Source organism: Tasmannia lanceolata, unplaced genomic scaffold, assembly GCF_043159265.1.
Source record: "Tasmannia lanceolata isolate RefF3 unplaced genomic scaffold, GAP_Taslan_0.1 ptg000011l, whole genome shotgun sequence".
NCBI lineage: Eukaryota > Viridiplantae > Streptophyta > Magnoliopsida > Canellales > Winteraceae > Tasmannia > Tasmannia lanceolata.
Genome location: NW_027518688.1, coordinates 19,562,169 through 19,584,097, shown reverse-complemented (window position 1 = coordinate 19,584,097; position 21,929 = coordinate 19,562,169). Strand labels below are relative to the sequence as shown.

General features: G+C 37.2%; 1 protein-coding gene across 3 annotated transcripts; it reads right to left on the bottom strand.

Annotated features, from left to right (window-relative positions):
* Positions 1 to 32: 32 nt before the first annotated feature.
* Positions 33 to 19,930, bottom strand: LOC143886573 (Wound-responsive family protein). 3 transcript variants are annotated; one of them, XM_077390618.1, is made up of 11 exons: positions 19,539 to 19,930; positions 17,857 to 18,069; positions 17,675 to 17,727; positions 17,548 to 17,604; positions 16,136 to 16,201; positions 15,891 to 15,968; positions 9,600 to 9,709; positions 9,259 to 9,385; positions 9,073 to 9,148; positions 5,299 to 5,367; positions 33 to 322 (listed from the first exon to the last, which is right to left on the bottom strand). In XM_077390618.1, the coding sequence occupies exons 1-9, from the start codon at positions 19,762 to 19,764 to the stop codon at positions 9,074 to 9,076; spliced, it is 1,005 nt and encodes a 334-aa protein (XP_077246733.1). In that variant the 5' UTR covers positions 19,765 to 19,930; the 3' UTR covers positions 33 to 322; positions 5,299 to 5,367; position 9,073. The 3 variants fall into 3 exon arrangements, with proteins under 3 accessions (XP_077246733.1, XP_077246734.1, XP_077246735.1); XM_077390619.1 differs by having other exon boundaries at positions 15,891 to 15,962; positions 19,539 to 19,928; XM_077390620.1 differs by having other exon boundaries at positions 9,294 to 9,385; positions 19,539 to 19,927.
* Between the last annotated feature and the right edge of the window lie 1,999 nt (positions 19,931 to 21,929).

Sequence of the window (21,929 nt, the reverse complement as noted above, 5' to 3'; positions counted from 1 at the left end):
ATTCTTGGGGCATTTTCAAACAAATGGTAGAAAGAGCGTAGTACATTTTGAAACCTGTATTCAGTAGAAAGCACATGGTGTTCTCATACAATCCCTGTATTTTCAACAAGAAAAATAATAGAACAAAAATACAATCTGAAGAGGACAACATCAACAGCATCAACAACATCAACAACTTCTTCATTTTGAGGCAAGGTTAATATAACAAAAAATACAATATGAAGAGGACAACAGCAATAGCTTCTTCAATTGGATGAGGCCTGTGTCATCACCAATGTGATCACCATCCAGGTCACCACCAAAGCATTCATTTGGATGAGGCCTGTGCAAACGAAAAAAAGCATTAACTAACCATAAACATATTGAAGAGAGAATCAATATTTAATTCTAGAGAACTGATAAAATAATTGAAAGATTCATTAGTTATCACAATGGGCAGTGAGAAATGACACCATCATCTAGAATGCATGTTTCTATCTCTCTTCATATTACTCATTTCCATCTTGGTTCCCCTCATTTTCCTCTCCCTCGTCATCCTTTTGCTTCTCATTTGCAGCCACATATAATTACTCAATCACAAAAATAAGGCCAAGAGGAATGGAATATGGTATAGGGCGCCAACCATTGTAGTATGCTATCTTTACTCATGTGCTTGTTGAAGAATCTGCTAACATATATTGATGCACTCCATCTTGATAAACTACTGGTTCCTTTTTTTTTGGTGCTTTCATTAATAGATTGTGATTATCAGCAATATGATTGATGACCAGACATTATTGGGGTAATAGGTAGCATACCAAAAAAACATGGTGCAAAGAGTCCAATTGTCTAAGCTAGTAAGGCTGGTTCCCTCAAAAAATGAAATAGGAATGACTCTCCTGGCTAAACCGAGATGAATGCCGGTAATAATACCACTTGTTTGCCGATCTCTGATATTGAAGATACAACTACTTTAGTTGTTGACAAAATCCAACTATTTACATTCTATCTTGTTGCTATTATGACAAAGCATCCTTTGGTTTGAGAACGAGATTTTTTTTTTCCGTAGTCTTCTGAAAGACTTACGGGCCGTTTGGATACGCTGATTTTAGAATCCGAGATTTCTTCAAAATTGTAGCTAAGAGACAAGAGAAGAAGCGGACCAGCCGTCGTTTTTTACTTTTCGCCCTTCTTTACGACAGCAAGAGAGTAGCAGATCTTCCTATTTTTCCAGGTTTTAGAAATCTCAGGATGCAGGAGAGATTTCTAAAACCTGGTTTTCTTACTTAAAATCTAAGAAACTCTGCCAGGCAGCAGCAGCTTGATCATGAACCCTCTTTTACACTGTTTTCAAACTAAAAACCTGGATTCTAAAATCCGCGTATCCAAACGGCCCCTTAGTGACACATTATTTCATGTTCGTTATCACAACTGACTTTTCAATTTGTTGCTAGGATCAAATTCCACCTGTTCCAAATCATATTGCAGTTAGATTGATTGAGTCTCAATTGGGAGCTCCAATTTCAAGAATATTTGCTGACATCAGTGCCGAACCCATTGCAGCAGCATCTTTGGGGCAGGCGTATAAAGGTTAGAAAATCTATTATCATGGATAGGAGGGAATTATGGCCTTTTTGTTTGTTTTTTTACTTTTTTTTATTTTGCATGTGTATTCTTAGGTAGATCTTGAAGGATCAATATATTGAGTTCTCTATGCCTAAATGCTTTCTGGTATTGTTTTTGAGTCATTCAGCCCATCTCTATTCTGGGGAACTTGTAGCTGTTAAAGTTCAGAGACCTGGTATGTCACACTTGATGCCCTATTGTTTCACATGATTGGAGGCCAGTTAAAGAGATTTGCCAAGGCTCGGAAGGATTTATTGGTAGCAGTTCTCTTCTTTGTTTCATGAATTTGGCCACTAGTTCTCTTCCACGTACCTTTATGATTTCCATTCATGAGGTCCGAATGGAAAAATCTCCATTCATGATTTGCAGTGGTTGTAAAAAAAATGATTTCACACGGAGAGAGGATTACAATGACTGGATCAAAACATAATGAAAAGTGAAATAGAGGATTTTGTTTTGTCTGCAAACCTCAAAATTTCACATCAAAAAAAAATTCCATACGAAGACCAAAATTATTTTTTCATACGAAGACAAAATTTCCAGACGAAGTTTCCAGGCCTCTCTCTCTTCTTCAACTCGACGGTTTGGTGCCCACGAGTTTTTTGTGCCCTAAACAAAAGAACACTAACCCTTTAAACTCTAAAACAAAACCCAAAACCCTAAAATTTTCATATATATAAGCTTCTGTCTAAGAATTTTAAACTGGATTTAGGGTTTAAAGAGGAAGGGGGTTTCATGAAAAAAAGCCCTAAATCGATTACCATATCAAGCAGAAAAAAGAGAGGAAACTGAAAATCTCTGCAACATTCATGATTTTTGCAGCAAAAAAAGAGAAAAAGAGAAAGAAGTGAGGAAGGCACTAACCTTACAGGTGGGAGGATAAGATCGGTCGGAGAGGTGGAGGTTTCGGAGATGAGTCTTCGAGCTTTTGTGGAGAAACCCTCGAACAAACGAAGAGTATTTGTTTTGCAGGTAGGGTTTTTTTTCGGCGGAGGTTTTTTTCCGTCGGAGGGATCATCGAAGGGGGCGAAGCTTAGGGTTTTTTTCTTCCCACATAGAGTCGAAGAGAGAGAGAGAGAGAGAGGCGGAATTTTAGTTTTTCTCGAAGGTACGTCCGTGACACACCCTCGATAACACACGTCCCTTTTGGTCTTTTCGTGCAGGGCCCACTACCACCAGCCAATGGGAATGCCTTCTCTCTCTTCAAGCGCATGACCCTTTGGTGAGGTTGAGCGCACACTCTTTTTCCTCTCTCTCTCTCTCTCTCTCTCTCTCTCTCTTTATATATATATATATATATATATATAGAGAGAGAGAGAGAGAGAGAGAGAGAGAGAAAACGGTTCCTACACATATGTGTAGATAAGTTATCTACACACTAGCTTAAAATACAGTGGGGGCCACATTATTTGGGTGATCCAAACCTTTCATTTTTAAGGCCCTCACATAGATAGGGTGTCCACGAAAAATCAGATCCATAGGATCATCCTAACCATTCGAACTGTGGAGGCAAAAAATGACTAATTTGTAAAGGTTTAAAGACATCCATTTTACCTCCACAAATCGTAGGGTTGGGATGATCCTATGGATCTGATTTTTTGTAGACACCCTATCTATGTGAGGGCCTTTAAAATGGATGGCTTGGATCACCCAAACAATGTGGGCCCCCACTGTATTTTAAGCTAGTGTGTAGAGAACTCTCTACACATATGTGTAGGAACTATATTCTCATATATATATATATGAGGAAAGTGTTTCTACTCGGCCGAGTAGAAAAGCTTATCTACTCCTCCCTTTAAAAAGTACAGTGGGCCCACACATTGTGGATGATCCAAAGCATTCATTTGATAGGTCTTAACATAGATAGGGTGTGCCCAAAAAATCAGCACCAAAGGGTCATCCTAGCCCTTCGTTTTGTTGGGCCTTGTAGAAACAGAATGGACGCACTGTGTAAGATGCGTAAGATGCGTCCATTCTGTTTCTACAAGGCCCAACAAAACGAAGGGCTAGGATGACCCTTTGGTGCTGATTTTTTGGGCACACCCTATCTATGATAAGACCTATCAAATGAATGCTTTGGATCATCCACAATGTGTGGGCCCAATGTACTTTTTAAAGGGAGGAGTAGATAAGCTTTTCTACTCGGCCGAGTAGAAACACTTTCCTCATATATATATATATATATATATATATATATATATATATATATATATATATATATATATATATATATATATATTAAGAATGGCAACCAGCAGTACAGAAAACAGGTAAGAGTTGTCCCCAAGGCACCCAAGGCCTTAAAAACCACTGACCCCTACTGAGCCTAACAAAAAACAGCAGAGCAAAACACCACAAACCATTTTAAATAGCACAAGAGAATGCTCTGAGGGACAAATGATATGCTTTGATACAAAATCCATAACCTAATTATGGCTAAGAATTTGAGATTAGATACCCCTAGAGTTGGGTTTACCTCATAAAACTGTAGTCACAAATATCTCCTATAGTTTTTTAAAATAGCGCAATAGCTTGCAATTTTTCATAAAACCACAAAATTCTGAAAGTCTCCCAGGATTCTAATATAAAATGTCAAGATATATTCATATTGTATTTTTACCGCAGAAAATATCATGAAACTATCGTGATAATTCACGATATTATTTGTTGTCCTAGAAAAAATTTTCTTAAATTTTATATAATATTTTTTGGTATTTTTCTCGATATAAATCCAAAACTAACAAAATAAAATAAAATATTCGGAGATACAATCTTCCAGAGAAATTTTCGAGACAAATATTTGTGACTGCATAAAATTAAAGAAAATTGCAGATGAGGGCCCACTAAAACAACAATTATCTTTTAGGAGTTTCCACCTCCCCTAGCAAGAAGAGCTTTTATGCAAGCCAAGGGAAAGGAATCCATCCCATTCTGAGGTCATCAAAGAATATCTAGTTTAAGGATACTTATATTCTCATCACATACTGGCTCCGTTTCAATGGCATGCTCCCCTAATTGATTGATGTCTACCATCACGGTCCCTTGCTGTCTCCAAATAAGAAGGGGATATATTCTCTCAGCCTTCTAGTTAGCAATTTTCTGTTGCATACACGCATTTACCTATATAGAAGCCAATAAGGCAATCCAGAGACAGCGTCTCCTTAAAAGTATAACAAGCATACCATTAGGCAAAGGATTGTCGAGTAGAAATATGGTGAGTCTGACAGATATGAATTCACTTGCGGGCAATATGCAGTTTTTCACATGCAAGACAACAGACCCTCTTCGATTATGAAAATATGGCTACAAGGAAAGATTGATCATATAGAATTTAAAGAAGGGTTGTCGAGTAGAAATATCGTGACAACTAAGAATTCACTTGTGGGCAATATGCAGTTTTTCACATATAAGACAACAGACCCTCTTTGATTATGAAAATATGGCTACAAGTAAAGATTGATCATATAGAATTTAAAGAAGGGTTGTAGAGTAGAAATATTGTGACACTATAAATTCACTAAATTGTAGGTAATATGTTGTTTTTCACATATAAGGCAACATCCCCTCTTGGATTACTAAAAATATGGCTACAAGGAAAGATTGATCGTATAGAATTTAAAGAAACCCAAAAAATACATGATTGCAGATTTACATTCAAAGCAGTTCCACTTATTGAATTAGACATGTACATACCATCCTTTGGCAGTTCTCTTTAATTCATGCAAATGTTTGTTAGAATATTGTTCTTCCGCTTGAAAATTCCTGGATAAGAGGGAAAGTATCCATCGCAAAAATGTAAGTATGTTAATATCAAAGTTTCTGAGAGGATTGAAGCATCTCTTATGTGCACACTGACTGACTAAAATTCAGAACTGCAACCATAGGAAATAACAACTTAATGGAAGTCATGATAGTAAGAAAAAAGAGTGAAAAATAACCAACCCATCAAAATAGTGGTTAAGAATTAGGGGAGATTTTTATGATAAAATTGGAATTGCAAAGGGCCTCACCCAGCCTGGGGCAAATTTTTGTATCTCATAAGTTCACCAAAAAAACAAACAGGCACATGCAAACATCTAGCAATTACCAACAATATGCCCAGCAATATGTTGACAAATTTTCATTGATTATTTTATTTTACCTTTGTTCGTCTTTGCTCTTGGGATGCAACCTTTGGTTGATAGAATACATCCTTGGGCATTGTATCTCTGAGGGATTTTATTTCCGTGGTAGCCAATTGAAAATTGGGGGACAGAAATCTTTTAAGACTGAGGCTTAAGTGGCTTTCCTTGGTCAAATTCCTTGATCCATGCTTGCTTTGTTGTCTCTATTGTTTAGATCATAAACCAATTCCAATTTTTCAATTTGTATTTCCTACTTTGATCATCTATATCTGCATTGTATAACTAGTCATTCTACCACTTGTCCCCAACATATGCACAATATTTTGATGGTCATGGACAGAATTTTGCAAGAAAAGGCTTTGCCTTCTTTATTCAGCATATTCCAATAGAGTATCAGTAAGAGAAAGCACACATATCGTACATGGCCCATTTTTTTCATGCTTTGGTTCTCATATAAAGACAGGCTAGTGAATCCATAAAAAATTGACTAGAACGCACACTATGTCTATGCACTAGATGCTAAAGTAATACCCTAGAGCATAGTTACCAGGGTGTGAAGCGAATTTAGGAAGCGAAATGTGAAATGGGAAATGCAGAGAAAAAAAATTAGAGGGGAAACGAGAAACAGGAAAATGATAGAAAAACACATAAGAAACGCATTGAGAAATGTCTAAGGAAACGCATTAGAAACATTTCAGAAATGATAGAAAAATGCAAATGAAAACACATGAAACACAAGGAAAAAAATGTCAATTTTAAATTTCTATTTGAATATTTCTTATTTTTATTTTTTTATCACAATATATGCTATTGTTTTCCTTCTTAATATCTATTCCACAATTTTTTGGTGTGTTTTTTTCCAAAACTATTTTCGTAAGTTTCACACATGTTTCCCACACGTTTCAAATACGTTTTCTCTGAGTTTTCCATACGCTTCTCAACGTTTCACATAAGTTTCTCATATGTTTTGGAAACGTTTCCCCATTTTTTTCTATCATGTTTCGGAAACATTTCCGAAACGCGTTTTAGAGGAAACGAGTTTCACACCCCGTCCAAGAAGTTTCCGGCCACTATGCCGTAGAGATCATAAATCAAGTATGAAATCAAGGAATTTTGACAAGGGGAATTTTGACACATCAATAACAATGCATAAACTAAGAAACTTTTTCCCTTCAAAGGGAAGGCAAGATTGTAACATTGAAGAAGCAAACCAGGTTATATCAAACTCTTTTGCACATGATTTTTTTTTTTGAGACGATAGGAAAGGAATATATTAAGAACCGAGCTGGTTCAAAGCAAGATACAGAAATAGTGAGAGAAAGAAAATATAAAATCAAGGAGGGAGAAAATCAAACCGCTCCAATCTAGGCCTAAATACACCACTCCGAGCTAGGGAGTCAGCCTCTGAATTAGCTGATCTCCTCACATGCCTAAAGGATATAGACGAGAGAACAACTAAATCATCTAGTTCCTCAAAGAGAGATAAAAAAACGCCACGGAGGAGAGGCCGCACCCAGAAGCCAGAGAATAACATTAGAGGAGTCCCCTTCCACAATCACCTTATCTAACACAGACATATCCAACGACTTAATCCCACAGTGAAGAGCTCTCACTTCCGCTTCATTCGAATCCGCCACTCCAATGGGGCCCGAGAAAGCCCAGAGAACATCCCCCTTGGAATCTCTGCATAAACCCCCAATCCCTGCATCACCAGGATTGCCAAGAGAGGATCCATCAAAATTCAGCTTTATCATTCCCTCAGGAGGAGGGATCCAAGGTTGATTAATTTTAACTTTGCTGCTCCCCTCCTGGCAAATAGTCTGCCAACCTTTCCAAAGATCGTACGCTGAGACGAAATGAAACATAGGTAGACTTCTAGCCCAAGAAATAACCTCGGAAATGATATTGATAAATATCCAGTAAGACGATTTTGCCACACCTTTAAACACTCGGGAATTTCTTTCCTTCCAAATGAACCACCATGAAGCCACCATATGCATCTTCCATAGCAACTTACCCTTTCTTTTCCAGGGGCACCATTCCCAGCTTTTAATGAAATCAGATAGGGTGTTAGGGAGAGCCCAAGATACCCCAAAGCGAGATAGAATATAGCCCCATATATCTCGAGCAAATTTACAGCGAATGAAAAGATGATTAATGGATTCACCATCTGAAGAACATAAAGGGCAATGATTGACCAAAATCATCCCTCTCTTGCGCAGAAAGTCTATTGTCTGGATACGACCACAACATACTGCCCACGCAAAAAAGGAAATCCTTGGCGGGCAAGAGAAATTCCAGATCGAAGCATAAGGAGCCTCCACTTCGCTACACACCAACTGATGATAGAATGATTTAACAGAGAAAAATCCGGATGTACACCAAAACCATACGCGGGAATCACTCCCACTCTTCTTAATGTAACACCCTTCAATCAAGGCCATTAATTCAAGGATTGAATTCAACTCCCGATCAAAAAAATTTCGTCTGAACTGCGGCTTCCAAACCACTACTGAGTTTACCCTTTCAAAAGAATCTGCCACCCATCCCGCCTTTTGAGAAGACACTAGGTACAGATCATGGAACATTTCCTTAAGAGGAGTTGCTGAACACCATGGATTTGACCAGAAACGGATTCTGTCCCCAACATAAACTTTAAAGCGAATACCTTTGGAGAATGGAACCTCAACCTTCAAAATATCCCGCCAAACAGTGAGACCTTTGAACTTAAAATTATCCGCAGTACACCAATTTCCTTCCCTCACCCCATATTTGCTCCCTAATACTCTTACCCATAAATCAGAGGGTTCTGACCCCAACCGCCACAGCCACTTGCCCAATAAAGCCATGTTAAAGCCTCTTATTCTCCGAATCCCTAACCCTCCATTTTTCAGAGGGAGGCACACCGAACTCCATTTAACCAAGGGAATTCCACCAGAGGGAAGAGAGCCCCCCCACAAAAACTCTTTTGCACATGATTCCACAAGAAATAGGGGCAGATGCATTTAAATGTTTGAACCAAGATATCATTTAAATTTGATCATCTATATCTCTACTGCATAACTAGTCATTATCCCATTTGTCCCCAACATGTGCACAATGTTTTGATGGTCATGGACAGAATTTTGCAAGAAAGGGTTTTTGCCTTCTTTATTTAGCTTATAGCTAGGATTGTTTATCTGAAATGACAAGGAATCGAGAAACTATCAAGGAGATCGAAGATCTGTTTCTACTAACATGAAATTTAGAAACCATAAGAATCTTAAAACATGATCACAGTCCCTGAAATACCAAGCAATATAGAATAAACAAAATGCAACAAAGTAGGTAGAAGTGTTTGCACCTTAGTTAGATTTTAGGAAGCAGCTAAAGTTCATGTCTCGACGTGCGAAGCTTTGTAAGTTTGTCTCTCCACATAGCTACAAGAACCAGGAAACAATGCAATATGTCTAATGAGCATAATATGAGGAGGAACTATAAGTGGGAGAATCAATGGCCAAAAAAACAAGAATATCAGGAGCATTTATACTTCAAAAAAAGTTGAAATTATTTTCTTTAAACTACCAGCATCTTTGTATCTTTCCTCTGTGATAGCCATATTCATTTTCCTCATCAAATCAAACTCCTCAACTAGTGAGTCTGGACCTTCTGCAGCACTGCATAAGATTTAACTTGGACTTCAGAAATATTGGAGGCATGTGGTAAATCCCCTCTCTAAATACATTACAGGATTTTTTTTTAACTTCAAAGAAAGAAAAGAGAATATAATTGAAATAAATATAAAACAATGGAATACAAGCTATGATTAAGGGAAAATATACTGCACATAAGGTAGCAACTAGAGGATTGGAACCAAAGATTCATTTTTACCTATCCAAAAAAACGTCATAAATAGGCTTTGAGTCACTGCCTCTCCACTTCCCATAAACAAGTCTAATAGCATCAGTTGAGACAATCGTCTTGCTTACATAAATTGGCACCTGCAATTTGAATGATTTCAAACATAGTATATACATAGCTGCCTTGAATCGATTGAAATGTATCTATTTTAAATTATTTTTGTGTTCTAAATCAATAAAAATAAAAAGAGAAAAAAACTGCAGAGGTGTGTTAAAAAAATTAACTTTATTATTATTTGTAATAAATAGATATCGTACATTGAGCATTTGTAATTTATGTCAATAGTTTAGTTCCTCATACTTTATTAGATCCAGGATATCTAGATCAGTGACTTTCACCAGAGTGGTGCTTCCCTGATCGAGATCTAAAGTTCAAACAACAAAGAATAGTAGAAGAAAAAACGAACCAAAACACATTCTCTGTATATTCAAATACAAACTTACTCCAACCTTGTGAAGTTCAAGAGCATGATCTAGATCCCTACAAAGATCCAAGTCCAAATGCAGATCAAGACATCAGTTCACCATTTTTTACCTAATCACATCACAAAATCCTGTTGCTTTTTTCTTAGTTTTTTTTTTTCTTTATCGCACTGTGCACAAACCTTCAAAGTGAACACAGCTGAGCCTTTGTCAGGATAGGAATACAGTGTTATGAAACCTGTTCCAGACTCGCATGGGTCTTATGACTCTTAATACGGCGATCCTACAAAGAGCTTCTATGATGTTGAAACTTTCTTGAAAAAGTAACACATTCAAAATTGAAACCATTGAAAATATAATTTTTGGAGTAGAAACTTCCACAAAATTGAAACCATCACAAAGTTGAAATCCCATCCATCTAATAGGCCTCTAATAGGGAAAACAATCCACACTGCTAACATCTAAGCCCCTTCCAACCAATCCCTACATTCATTTGTTCCTAATGTAGCCTTTCCCTCAACTTCCTTCGTTCAACAATCAGTAACAACCAGATTAGATGTAACAAGCTTCTTACTTTGGATAGTTCCTCATAGGTAACACAGCTTTCAGTATCATGATTGAACATATATTCTCCCAGTCAAACATCTTCCTTCCATAATGGAAGATTGGAAGTAACATTTCATCTTATCTTGAGCACTACAGTCAAACAACTACTTATGTTGTTGCCTAGGCACTTGAAGCATATGTGGTGGTGATGCAAGACGGATACGTAAAGATCTCTATACATGCAGCTCTGATGCCAAGTTGAACTAGAACGAATCTATGGAAGGGACGTTACGGGTGAAAGGATGGGTGAGAAATTAAGGTATAGAATCCTAAAATTTGTGATTAAATTGGAAAAATATTTTTACTAGTTTTAGGATGGGTTCAGAAGGATGCAGATGTATGCCGGGAATTTGAAGAGATATGCCGAGAAGGTGCAAAAATATGTCGGGAAGGTACAAACAAGGGTTTATGGTGAGACAAAAGGGTGTAGGGAGCAAAGAATAATATGTGGGGATCAAGAACTGAAAATAAAGAGGATTAAAGTAAGAAATTAAAGAGAAAGCTCAGAAAAAGAAATAAAGGAGGAGGGAGAAAGATATTACACCTTAGGAAATTCTGAGTAAGGTTTTATCCAAGCTTGGGAGCAAATTGCAATCTTCCATTATGTGATGTACTAAGAAGTGGGCAAAGGCTTAATTCAAGAACTCTAATAGAACCCAAATACCAACTCAAGATAAATTAGAATTTCTAACTTAACTAGAACTTCCTATATGAGCATCTCCTACCATCAATAGACTAATAGGCTTCTTTAAGTTGTAAGGGTGGGTCCTCGAGGTTACTTAAACCTAAGTGATTAATTATAAATGACTTAACTACCCTCATCAAGAAACTAAGTGAAAATGATGGGTAAACATTGTGTTACCCTTACGATAACTTAAAGGACTTAAAAGACACCTAAATGATACTCAAAAACTAAAATATGGGCGATGGTCCCCATAATTCCCCCCACATGAAAAGATCCGACCCGGTCAAATGTAATGATAGGCATAAGGGATAGATGTTCTTCAACTGGAATCTTTGCACGCATCACATATGGTTGTCCTTTCCAGCGCAGTAAGTATTTCCATCAAACGAGTAACATCAGACACTCATGTTGTCGGTTCGAGGTAATGTGGTCTTAAGGTGTACTCTCGAGGTAATCCTTGCACCACATTAGTTTAGGGGAAAAGAAATTTAGTCTCTTTAGTTCCTTAGGTTTATAGACATTTGCTGGCGTGTTTGCGATTAAATAGTATTAATTCACAAGGGGCACAGACAAAATGATCGCCGACTTTGATGAGCATGTACCGAAAGAAATAGCTTTTTCAATCTACATGTCCTCTCCTTTCACAAATTCTTGCTCTTTTACCATGAGCATGATCAGTTTGTTGAATTGACATTGTAGTTCTAAAAATGCAAATCATAAAATTGCATTTTCTTCTGTTAACGTTTTCTCCATGTCAATCCCCACTTGCGTTGTTTGTTCTAGTTGTCCTGGAAGCTCTTCAACCTGATTCTCCAATGCTAGATTGGCAAAAAGTTCCTTAGGCATCATTTGATGCTCCTGCTGGATATGTCGAATGATTCTCCTCATCCATGCATGTTGGATAATACATGTTGCCTTTTCGGTTCTTAGAAAGTATTCGCGGGCTAGCTTTATGAAGAAACTGAGACATTTCTTCTGAACAAGGATCAAACACGATACGCAGCAAAACGTCGATAAGAGATGCAAAGAAACACAATCACACAAGAACGAACATAAGGTTTATATGCTTAGGTAGTGTGCCTACATCCAGGTAAGAAGAGCTTTCACTATTTCAGTTTAGGGTTACAAACTTCTCTTCCTCTTGGCCAAGAAAACCTAGCTTCTAACTCTAATATGTAGCTTATATACCAATGTCATTACATAGAGAAAAGTACCAAAACACACTTTGTCGCAAAACAAAAAATTAAATTTTCCTTCCGGGGCGTTCCCCGGAAACCACAGTAGAGGCGCGCTGCACCTTGCACCCCCAACGAGCTGACTGCACAACTCGGCGTGCGTGTGCTCACGCACATTAGTTCGTCAAGGTCCCATACAATGCCAGAATACAAGGCATTTGCACAACACTTTTGGCAGAACCGATTCTGAAGGATGATGGTCACTTTCTTAATCTGTAAGTAATATGAGCGAGCCAGGTACTGTTAGAATTGACTCGGATGACGAACGCATCTCTCATTTGTCGCTAGAAGTCAAGCACTTTCTGCACTATCAATCCTCGTACACAAGCCTGCATTTGGATGGTTGAAGTCCCCTATCTATTGTCTGCATGCCTGGCCCAAAACATTCTTCAAGTTTTCTAGATCCTAATACAAGCGGATAGCTTCACCGAAGCCGTTTTGGCCTTCTTAGCTTTCTTTTCTAGTATCCTTCGAACTCATAGCCTTTTGGATTTCTGAAAAGTCTTCGGCCTAAACTTTTCTAGAAATTGGTTCCTCATGTTGCTCTAAAGAATAGTGGGTGGGTTTCTCATTAGCCTTGGATTCTGTTCCAGTGTCGTCCACCATTCTCATGACACGTCCTGCCAAAGTTACGTAGGCAATACAAATCACCTGGTCATTGTCCTCACTATGCTGCAACAAATACATCTCCAATGTTTCGGCCCATTCAACACATTCTCTTTCAATTAGTCCAAAAGCCGGTATGTCTATAATCATAAGAGTGTATCGATTACGATCCAAAGGCTTGGATCTTCCCCCAACAATCCCGCTACGATGAATAGCCATTCTAACTTAGGCTCTGATTCCAAACTAGAGGCAGGACATATATAAAAAGATCATTATATATGCCGCTCTAATACCAAGTTGATGTAGGACAAAACTATGGAAGGAATGTTAAGGGTGAAAAGGTTGGATGAAAAATAGGATTTTGGATCTTGAAATATGTTATTAAATTGGAAAAATATTTATATGAGCCTAGGTCGAGATGTCAGAGTTTTTACTAAAAGAGTCGAAGAAGAAAGGGGAAGGGGTATTTGTTCGAGGGTGGAGGGTCGACGCGCTAGGGTTGTTATTAAGAGATGATGGGATGTGCTTTTATTAAAAAAATGTTAAGAAGAAAACGTGGTTAAAGAGAAAATATATGTGTCGGGTTCGCCTGAAAAAAACAGGATTCATGCAGGACACGGCTACGACATGAATCCGGATGTGTCCCACGCAAATCCGACACAGATTCGCATGTTGAAATGTGTCGACGCAGATTCGGAGTAGGGGGCAAAGAATCTATGCAACACAGCTACTAGGTTTAGGGTATGTTCAGAAGGGTGCAAATGTATTCTAGGAATGTGCAAACATATACCGGGAAGGTGCAGACATATGCTGAGGGTTTTGGAGAAACTAAGGGGTGCAATGATCAAATAACAATATGTAACAATATGTAGGGATCAAAAACTGTAAATAAAGATGATTAAAGTAAAAAAATTAAAGAGAAAGCTCAGAGAAAAGAAATATTACCTCTTAGGGCATGTTTGACTACCGTGAATTTTTTTTTCCCTGAAATATTGGCTTACCCAATGGTGAGGGACGGTGGGAGAGGATAGATACAAAAGGTAAAGAGTGAGGAGAGGGCATGAAAAGCCTAAAATCCAAGAAACAAAAAACTCTACTAAAAACATGATCGATTTTTCCCTAATCTTTTAACCACTCTCACCCTCAACTCATTCGTCGCCTCCGATGTGTCTTTCTCCTACCTGCCCTACGCTTCTCTCACCACTTGGAGACACTAATTTATCATGAAAAAAACTATTGGCTGCCAGACATTGCCTTAAGGTCTTCGCTCCTGAGCAAGGGTTCATCCATGGTTTTAAATTTCCACAGAAACGGACACGAAATGAACGAAATGTTTCTATTTCCATCCCCATTGAAACCGAAACCGAAATGACCGAAATGCATAAACCAAAATCGAAAGTGTAATAGTGGTATACTATATTAATAAGTATTACATAATTAAATTTATATGAATTGCATGCAAAATGTGATGCATTATTGTGTATAAATATTTATATGAATCGCATGCAAAATGTAGTGCATGTATTAAAGTAGACATGTGCGACGGAGCATGTCACTAGTGTTCAATGTTTTTAGACCATTATGGATGGTTTTCTTGCTTATGTGATGGTTTCTAAGTGTGCATTTGTGCTTATTCTAGTATTTCCTAAAGTTTCATATTTAAATTCTATCATTTGCATATGTTTCCAAATGTTTCCTTGATTTTATAGGATTTCTACCGAAATTTCCAACCGAAACTGAAACGTTTCCATTTCCGTGGCGAATGAAACCGAAACCAAAATTTAAAACCTTGGGTTAATCCAAGCTTGGGAGCAAATTGCAATCTTCTATTCTGTAATGTCCTCAAAAATAGCCAAAGGCCTTACACTTCCTACATGAACATTTCCTACCACCAATAGACTAATTGACTTCTTTAAGTTGCAAGGGTGGCTCCTGCGGTCACTTAAACTTAACTGATTAATTACAAATGACTTAATTACTATTATCACTTGGGATTTTCGTAATACACTTGTAGGCCCATTTTAAACACCTGTAACTTAAAGAAACTAAGTGATGTTGGTGGGAAAAGACCACCGTACCTTTACTATGACGTAGAGGGCTTAAAAGACACCTAAACGACACTCAAAAACTAAAATATGGGCCACAAGATGGTCCCCATCAGGAGGCTGGCTAGGCAGCCTAAGTTTCTTGGCAGTCACCAATGACCCAGTAAATTTTGCTGCAAGTCCGATCCATAGAAAGACAAAGCAATTTTTCGAAAAACAACTATAGATGGAGGTTTATAAAGCCCATAATTCCTTAAAAAAAATCAATTTCCTCCCTTTTTTCGAATAGCTTCATTTTCCTCTCCAAATAATATGTTAAAAGTTTATATTTTCAATTTATAGTACATATTCAAGAAACATTTTTAATAGGCACACAGAATCAGTAAGTTCCTAATCTTTCCACATAATCCATGTATTCTTCTTTTTGTTGATTCCTTTATCTCCCCCATATTTGTCTAGAGAAGGCTTGTCTAGTGGTTAGGTCACAATCAGAGTAGAACCCCCAAAACTTTTTCTAAACTATAAAAGAAGTGGTAAAGTAACCATATTCAGAAGAAGAAAAAAACTCGCTATTTGAGATTTAACAGTGGTCTACATGGCTTAACTTGTTATAATTACTGACCACGGGATTATGTCAAGAGTCTAAATGTTGCAAATGATACCTTGCAATGTTCTGCCACATTTATGGCATCTGACGGGCGTGCATCCACACTAATAGTAGCTTTTTCTCCTGGCTGCAGCTTTTAAAAAAACCTTGATATGAATATATAAACGGATTTCATAAATTAGATACATTCTCAATTGCAGAGCTTAATTGTATGAAATTATGAATAACTTCTCAAGAAGTGAAATGAACTTTATGAATAACTTCATAACAAGTAATATGCGGCATACATTTTATTAGTACCTTGCCAACATATATGCGTGCATAGTAAGTATTGACCACTCGTTTTGTAATCCGCACCATTTTTACCTAAAATTGGAAAAAACAAATAAGTTCACACTAGTAAAATTAATTCTACCAGATTAAGTCTCCCAAATTGTAGAACAACAAACAAATTTCAACTTGGAAAGAATTAGTGAATAGATTCTAAATGTGCACTAGACCTTAAAATCAGGCGGTGTTGCCATTATTCCGCATTTAGTAAAATATGTCCTAAGAACTATATTACAAGGATGCTATATAAAATGTATATAGTCATTTAGAAAGTGCTAAAACAGAAGAAATTCTGGAAAAATTACAGAAAACAAGAATGGCAAAAGCATGTCTGCAATAGTATGTGAATACGACAATATAAACAATTTAAGAATCCAGATATTTTATTCATTTATCTATCTATCTATTTGCATAAATAACACAATTTTTGATGAAAATAGTAATCAAGAGATGGGGAAACCCCAAGACCGAGGAGGGAAATAATACAAGAGGAAAAAAGAAAAGGAAGACACAGATCAAAGCAGAGTCTACGGCGGAAGAAAATAAAAAATTTCCAATGATGACTGATTCACCCCATCTCTGGCTAAACGGTTCACCTCACTATTAGCCGAACACTGAATGTATTGAAAAAGGATGAGATGGACTTCCAACCGGTCTTGAATCTCATCAAACAACTCAAAAAATCTCCATGGATGACGCCGACTAACGTCCAACCATCTAATAGTATTGAGAGAATCTCCCTCATCTATTAGCAGGCCAAAACCTGTATACCCATCGAGTGAATAAGCTCCATGCATTCTTCCTGGACTACTCAGTTAGAATCAATTCATAGGATTTTGAGATACTTGAAGGCATCTCAAGGTTGTGGTATTTTATATGATTCCCATAACCCTCAGCGCATTTTAGCATTCTCTCTAACTTTTATTTATTTGTCCTGCTCTCTACGCAGCTGATACCAATACATCCTCATGTGCATGTAAACAACAATGCTAGGCAATGTCTCAACTCAACTCAACTCAACAAAGCCTTTGTCCCAAACTAGTTGGGGTCAGATAAATGAATCCTTTAGAAAAATTTCATGAAGAAGGTGAAAGGAATCCACCCGGCTCTAATCCTGGCTCTAGTTGGGTTCTTCTACGTGGATCATTTTCTTCCATTCTATCCTGTCCAAGGTCATGTTCTCTGTTGTGTTCCTAGCTATCAAGTCTTTCCTCACTGTTTCTACCAATGATAGGCAGTGTCTGATAAAAAAAATTAATGAGAGTTTTCGAGAACAAATAACATCAATGAAAATTTGCACCATAAGAGGGAAAATATAAGCATAAAAATACTAATTAGAGAAGTTCATCATGCATGTTTATGGAGGAAATTTAGGCATTTACTTCATAGCCAAGCTTTCCTACAAGACTTTTCACGAACTGGAATTGATTGAGGGATTCCTGCATGAAGACCCAGTTTCAGTGCCAATTTGTGAAATGATAACTGCCATAATCTGAAATGGAATATTACCCCATTTGTATCCTCCATTAAGGCCTCTATAAGTTTCTCAATAGCATACTCCCCTGCACAAGCAAATAACCCATGCCTACTCAAAAAAAAAAAAAACTCTCTTGAAATGACAACTGAGTACAAATGCAACAATGACAAGTGCACAAGAAAGGGATTATGATACTCCAGATGCATCTACATACCCACAATAATAGGCAACAATAGGTCTCCATCACAATCAATTTTAAGAAAAACAGTGGGACTTTGAAACCGACGAAGAAATGCATGCCCAATTGAACTAACATCAACCTTTGGCTCCTTTGCTTGAATAGAAAGGGGATGCATTTGACCAGATGAGTGCCACTTTGTCTCTTCTCTAAAACCTTGTCTGCGCAAGTGATGGTGCAGGACAGTTTCTGCACTAATAAAAATGATGATGGTAACTTCAAAGTCTTACAAATAAGACAAAAAAAATTAAAGAGTAAGCCTTGATTATTTGAACTAAATCGTAATTTGTATTTTTTTACTTCAACACTTCTCTTATTTGGTTTAGCATACTCCATAGCTTACAATGTCAAACCCAACCCGTCAAGAAGATCAAAATTTCAAATACTTACAATCTTCGATTCGACTACTTTAGATCAACGGACTTTACTGAAAGGTATTAGTCTTTGATGAATCTTTGGATTTTAATCTTCATCGCTTATGGTTTTGATTAAACTAAGTTGATTTGATCTAGACTTATCTTAATATTTGTGTAGATGATCTTAGCCTTTGATTGACTTCCTATATGTAGGTTTGTCAATATCATATTGCATCATATTGATTCAAATTTCACCTAATTAGTAAGATAGAGTTATAAAGATAACTCGTTTGGACTCTAAAATAATTGAGAATCTAAAGTGGGGCTTAACGAATTTTAAAGGCATTAAGACAAGGGAGACTCAAGTATATCTCGATTTGTAATGCAAACAAAATCAAGGGTACAGATTGAGTATGGCTTGGTTGAATTTCACAGATAGAGCTACCTAAATCCCTTGAACGATAGGAGGCTCCAACTATCTTTAAGAAACATCAAGACCGCAATTCTATGCTTCGATCCAAGGCTAAGGATTAGTCATTGTGCAAGCTTATTTTTAGCAGAAGAAAGTAATCCCAGATGCAAATTGAATGTTTGAAACACATATTTCAAGATCAATTCAACTAAAGATTCATAATGCAGGGTCCTTTCATGCATTACTCATCCATATGTTTTTGTATATATAAATAATTATTGGTGCTACAAAAATGCTAAATTGAAGTGCGCCCTAGCGAAAAACTATCTACAATGGCGTCCAATGAGATGGTCCAACAAGGGCGCCATTGTAGCTAGTCTTTTCAACAGCGCCCTTCAGTTTAGCATTCCACTTATAATTAATTGTGCAATAAAGATGAAGAACTAACAAGTTAATTCTATTTCTCTAACATGGGTTAACCATAAAATCCTACAAAAACCAATGAATCACATCACACCATGTCTCTTCCATGTCGATAAGACGTGTTTGTGAAATCAGAATAAAAAATATCAAAGAAAAATTCATAATATCAAAAATTCAAAAGACCTGCTTTAAGCCCATGTTTGAATTTTACATGAATTTTCTAGAAAAGTTTGAAAATAATTTTTTTTTTTTTTAGAATGTTCTAATTTTCCATTGTTTGATTACACAAGAAAAAGGGGTAATTTGAACTACCCCAGTACAAGTTCTATTTACATGGACCTTCTATTTATAACAACATCCTCATATAATTTCCCTCTAAATCATAGAAATAAAAAAATTCATTAGAGAGAATTTTCCAAGAAATGTTTTTCTTCCAAACCAAACAGGGAATATGAATGGAATCGAACCTGCAGTGAGGATAAATGCCTCGAGGAATTCGTCATCGTGATGATCTCCATTCCCTCTGAAATTGCTGTGAGAAGAAGATTTACAGGAAATGAGAAGGGAATTTAGTTGATGGGTTTTTTTGTTTCTGGAAGGGAATCGGATTGAGAAAGGAGATTGGGAGGAATTTGAAGATTTGGAAAGGCCGAAAGCAGAAATGGGGCTGAATCGGAAATGTATTCGAAGCATTTTTCTGGGGAATGGAAGAAGAGAAGGAACCTATGAGGAAATCAAAGCATAGGAAAAATTTCTCTCTCTCTCTCTCTCCCCATTTACTAATTGATGGGGAAGTGATATATTCGCCTCCTTTTTCCTTCCCTGGACCACGCTCCTATGATGGACTGGACCTTATAAACTAGCTTATTATATCATTTCCCTTCTTCATATGAGCTCTCCTGTTCAAAAATCGCACTTGATTGGATGATCCTAGCCAAGGTTTTAAATTTCGGTTTCGGGGTAATTTCGGTCCTCACCGAAACCAAAAGTTTAGCCGACATCCTAAAATTTCGGCCGAAATTAGGTAAAGGCATTAGAAATGTCGGTTTTTTGGGCGAAAATTTTAGAATTCTGTAAAGAAATAAAAAATTAATGTTTTATCAAAAATTTCGACGAGAACATCGACTAAATTTCTGAAATTTCGTCGTCCAGCAATTTCGGTTTTGGAACATTTCATTTTCGTTTCTCACCGAAATTTTGGTCCAAATTTTGGGATTTCGGCCGAATTTTAAAACCTTGATCCTAGCCTTCTTATTATTAAGTTGAAAGTGGTTTGTGAAATCAAGACCTCGTGTAGATTAGCAAGGGCCGATCTACAGTCTTTGTTCCATCCTGTCTTAAAACTATAAAAATCAATGTGTCTTAAAGGACTAAAAATCAACGTTTTAGCTTTTTTTTTGGCAGGACCCCTTGATGGATGAAGGGCCTAGGGTTCTTAGATCAAGTTGTTCTCTATAGCATTTGGCTAGACTTTCGGTTGCCATTCTGAATTAATGGATTTGATCATGTAAACGAGACAGCGTAGTATCACCCAATAACCCCAATAACCGAGCATAGAAGTGACTTTCTTTTACCATTTTTCCTATTTATACTAGTCCATTTGTAAAATTGATTAAACTCATCAACTACATTTCAATGTGTATAAGGTAGACCCCCTCAGTTGATGGTCCAGTCCGTCTACAAATCGAATGGTTAGGATGATCCTATAGAGCTGATTTTTTGGGCACGATCTATCTATGCAGGGCCCATCAAATGAATGCTTTGGATCGTCCAAACAATATGTGCCCACTGTGGTTTTGGTCGGCGGATTAGAGAAGGTTCTCTAGTCGACCGACTAGAGATCTTAATTAACATTGAGGACATAGATATACAGGAATTCTTACGAGGACAGTATACTCTTGAGCATGAACTAATCCACTGAATTTGCCTCTCTCCAAACGTGAGTGACATCCCAACGCATGAACTTGTGGAGAGCTTGCAAGCATGATAATATATAAAAATGAAGCTTGTATCATACCTTTTAGGTGGATAAATAATCCTATGCTACAAATCATCGCGTCCCTTTCGCTAGTATTTATTTTGAAAAAAAAAAAAAAGATCACAATTTTGTAGTATCTATGCTATACGTTTTCAAAAATAAGAGAATGACGATCCAGAGGAAGAGAGTGCAGGAGAGCTGCAACTATTCTGTCCAAATGTAAGGTGCCTCCCATACATGAACTTTAGAGAGCTGATATCATACAATACAAATCCTTTTTCTTACTAGGTAAGATTGGATTGAACCTCCGAACTCAAGGTTGAGATACAAAAGCATCAACCAATTCAGCTAGAGGCCCAATCCCATATCATACCATACAAATTGTGCCCACTAATGATAAATGCGCCCCCTTTCATTACTTGGGACGCCCAGCTACAGCAACAGTGTATCTATGACTGCAAAGGGCTGATGTACTTCACATTTGAAGGAATGAACGGTCCTGATTGCCACGTACAATGCTGCTGGGGCGCGCATCCAACTCCCAAGTGATGAAAAGGTCGCATTTATCATTTCCCAATACCATATATAAGCAAAGCCTCCTACTTTTTAGAGGGCTAATTAAAATGTTTTTTTTTATAATAAATAAATAATAAAGCGCAGATACTATTACATAGTTGGCCCAACTTTAAGAGTCACTGCTTTGGGCTTGACTTCAGTTGTATATCAGGAGAGGGAACAAAAGCTACCCCTATTAATGAGGGTCAAGGTGAGAGCTTCATCTGTAACTGTCAAGTAGTAGCAGTGTAAGTTAAATGTAATGAAGTTGCAAGTTCTCATCTGATTTATACATATTTTACATGCAATCACTCTGAAATAATCC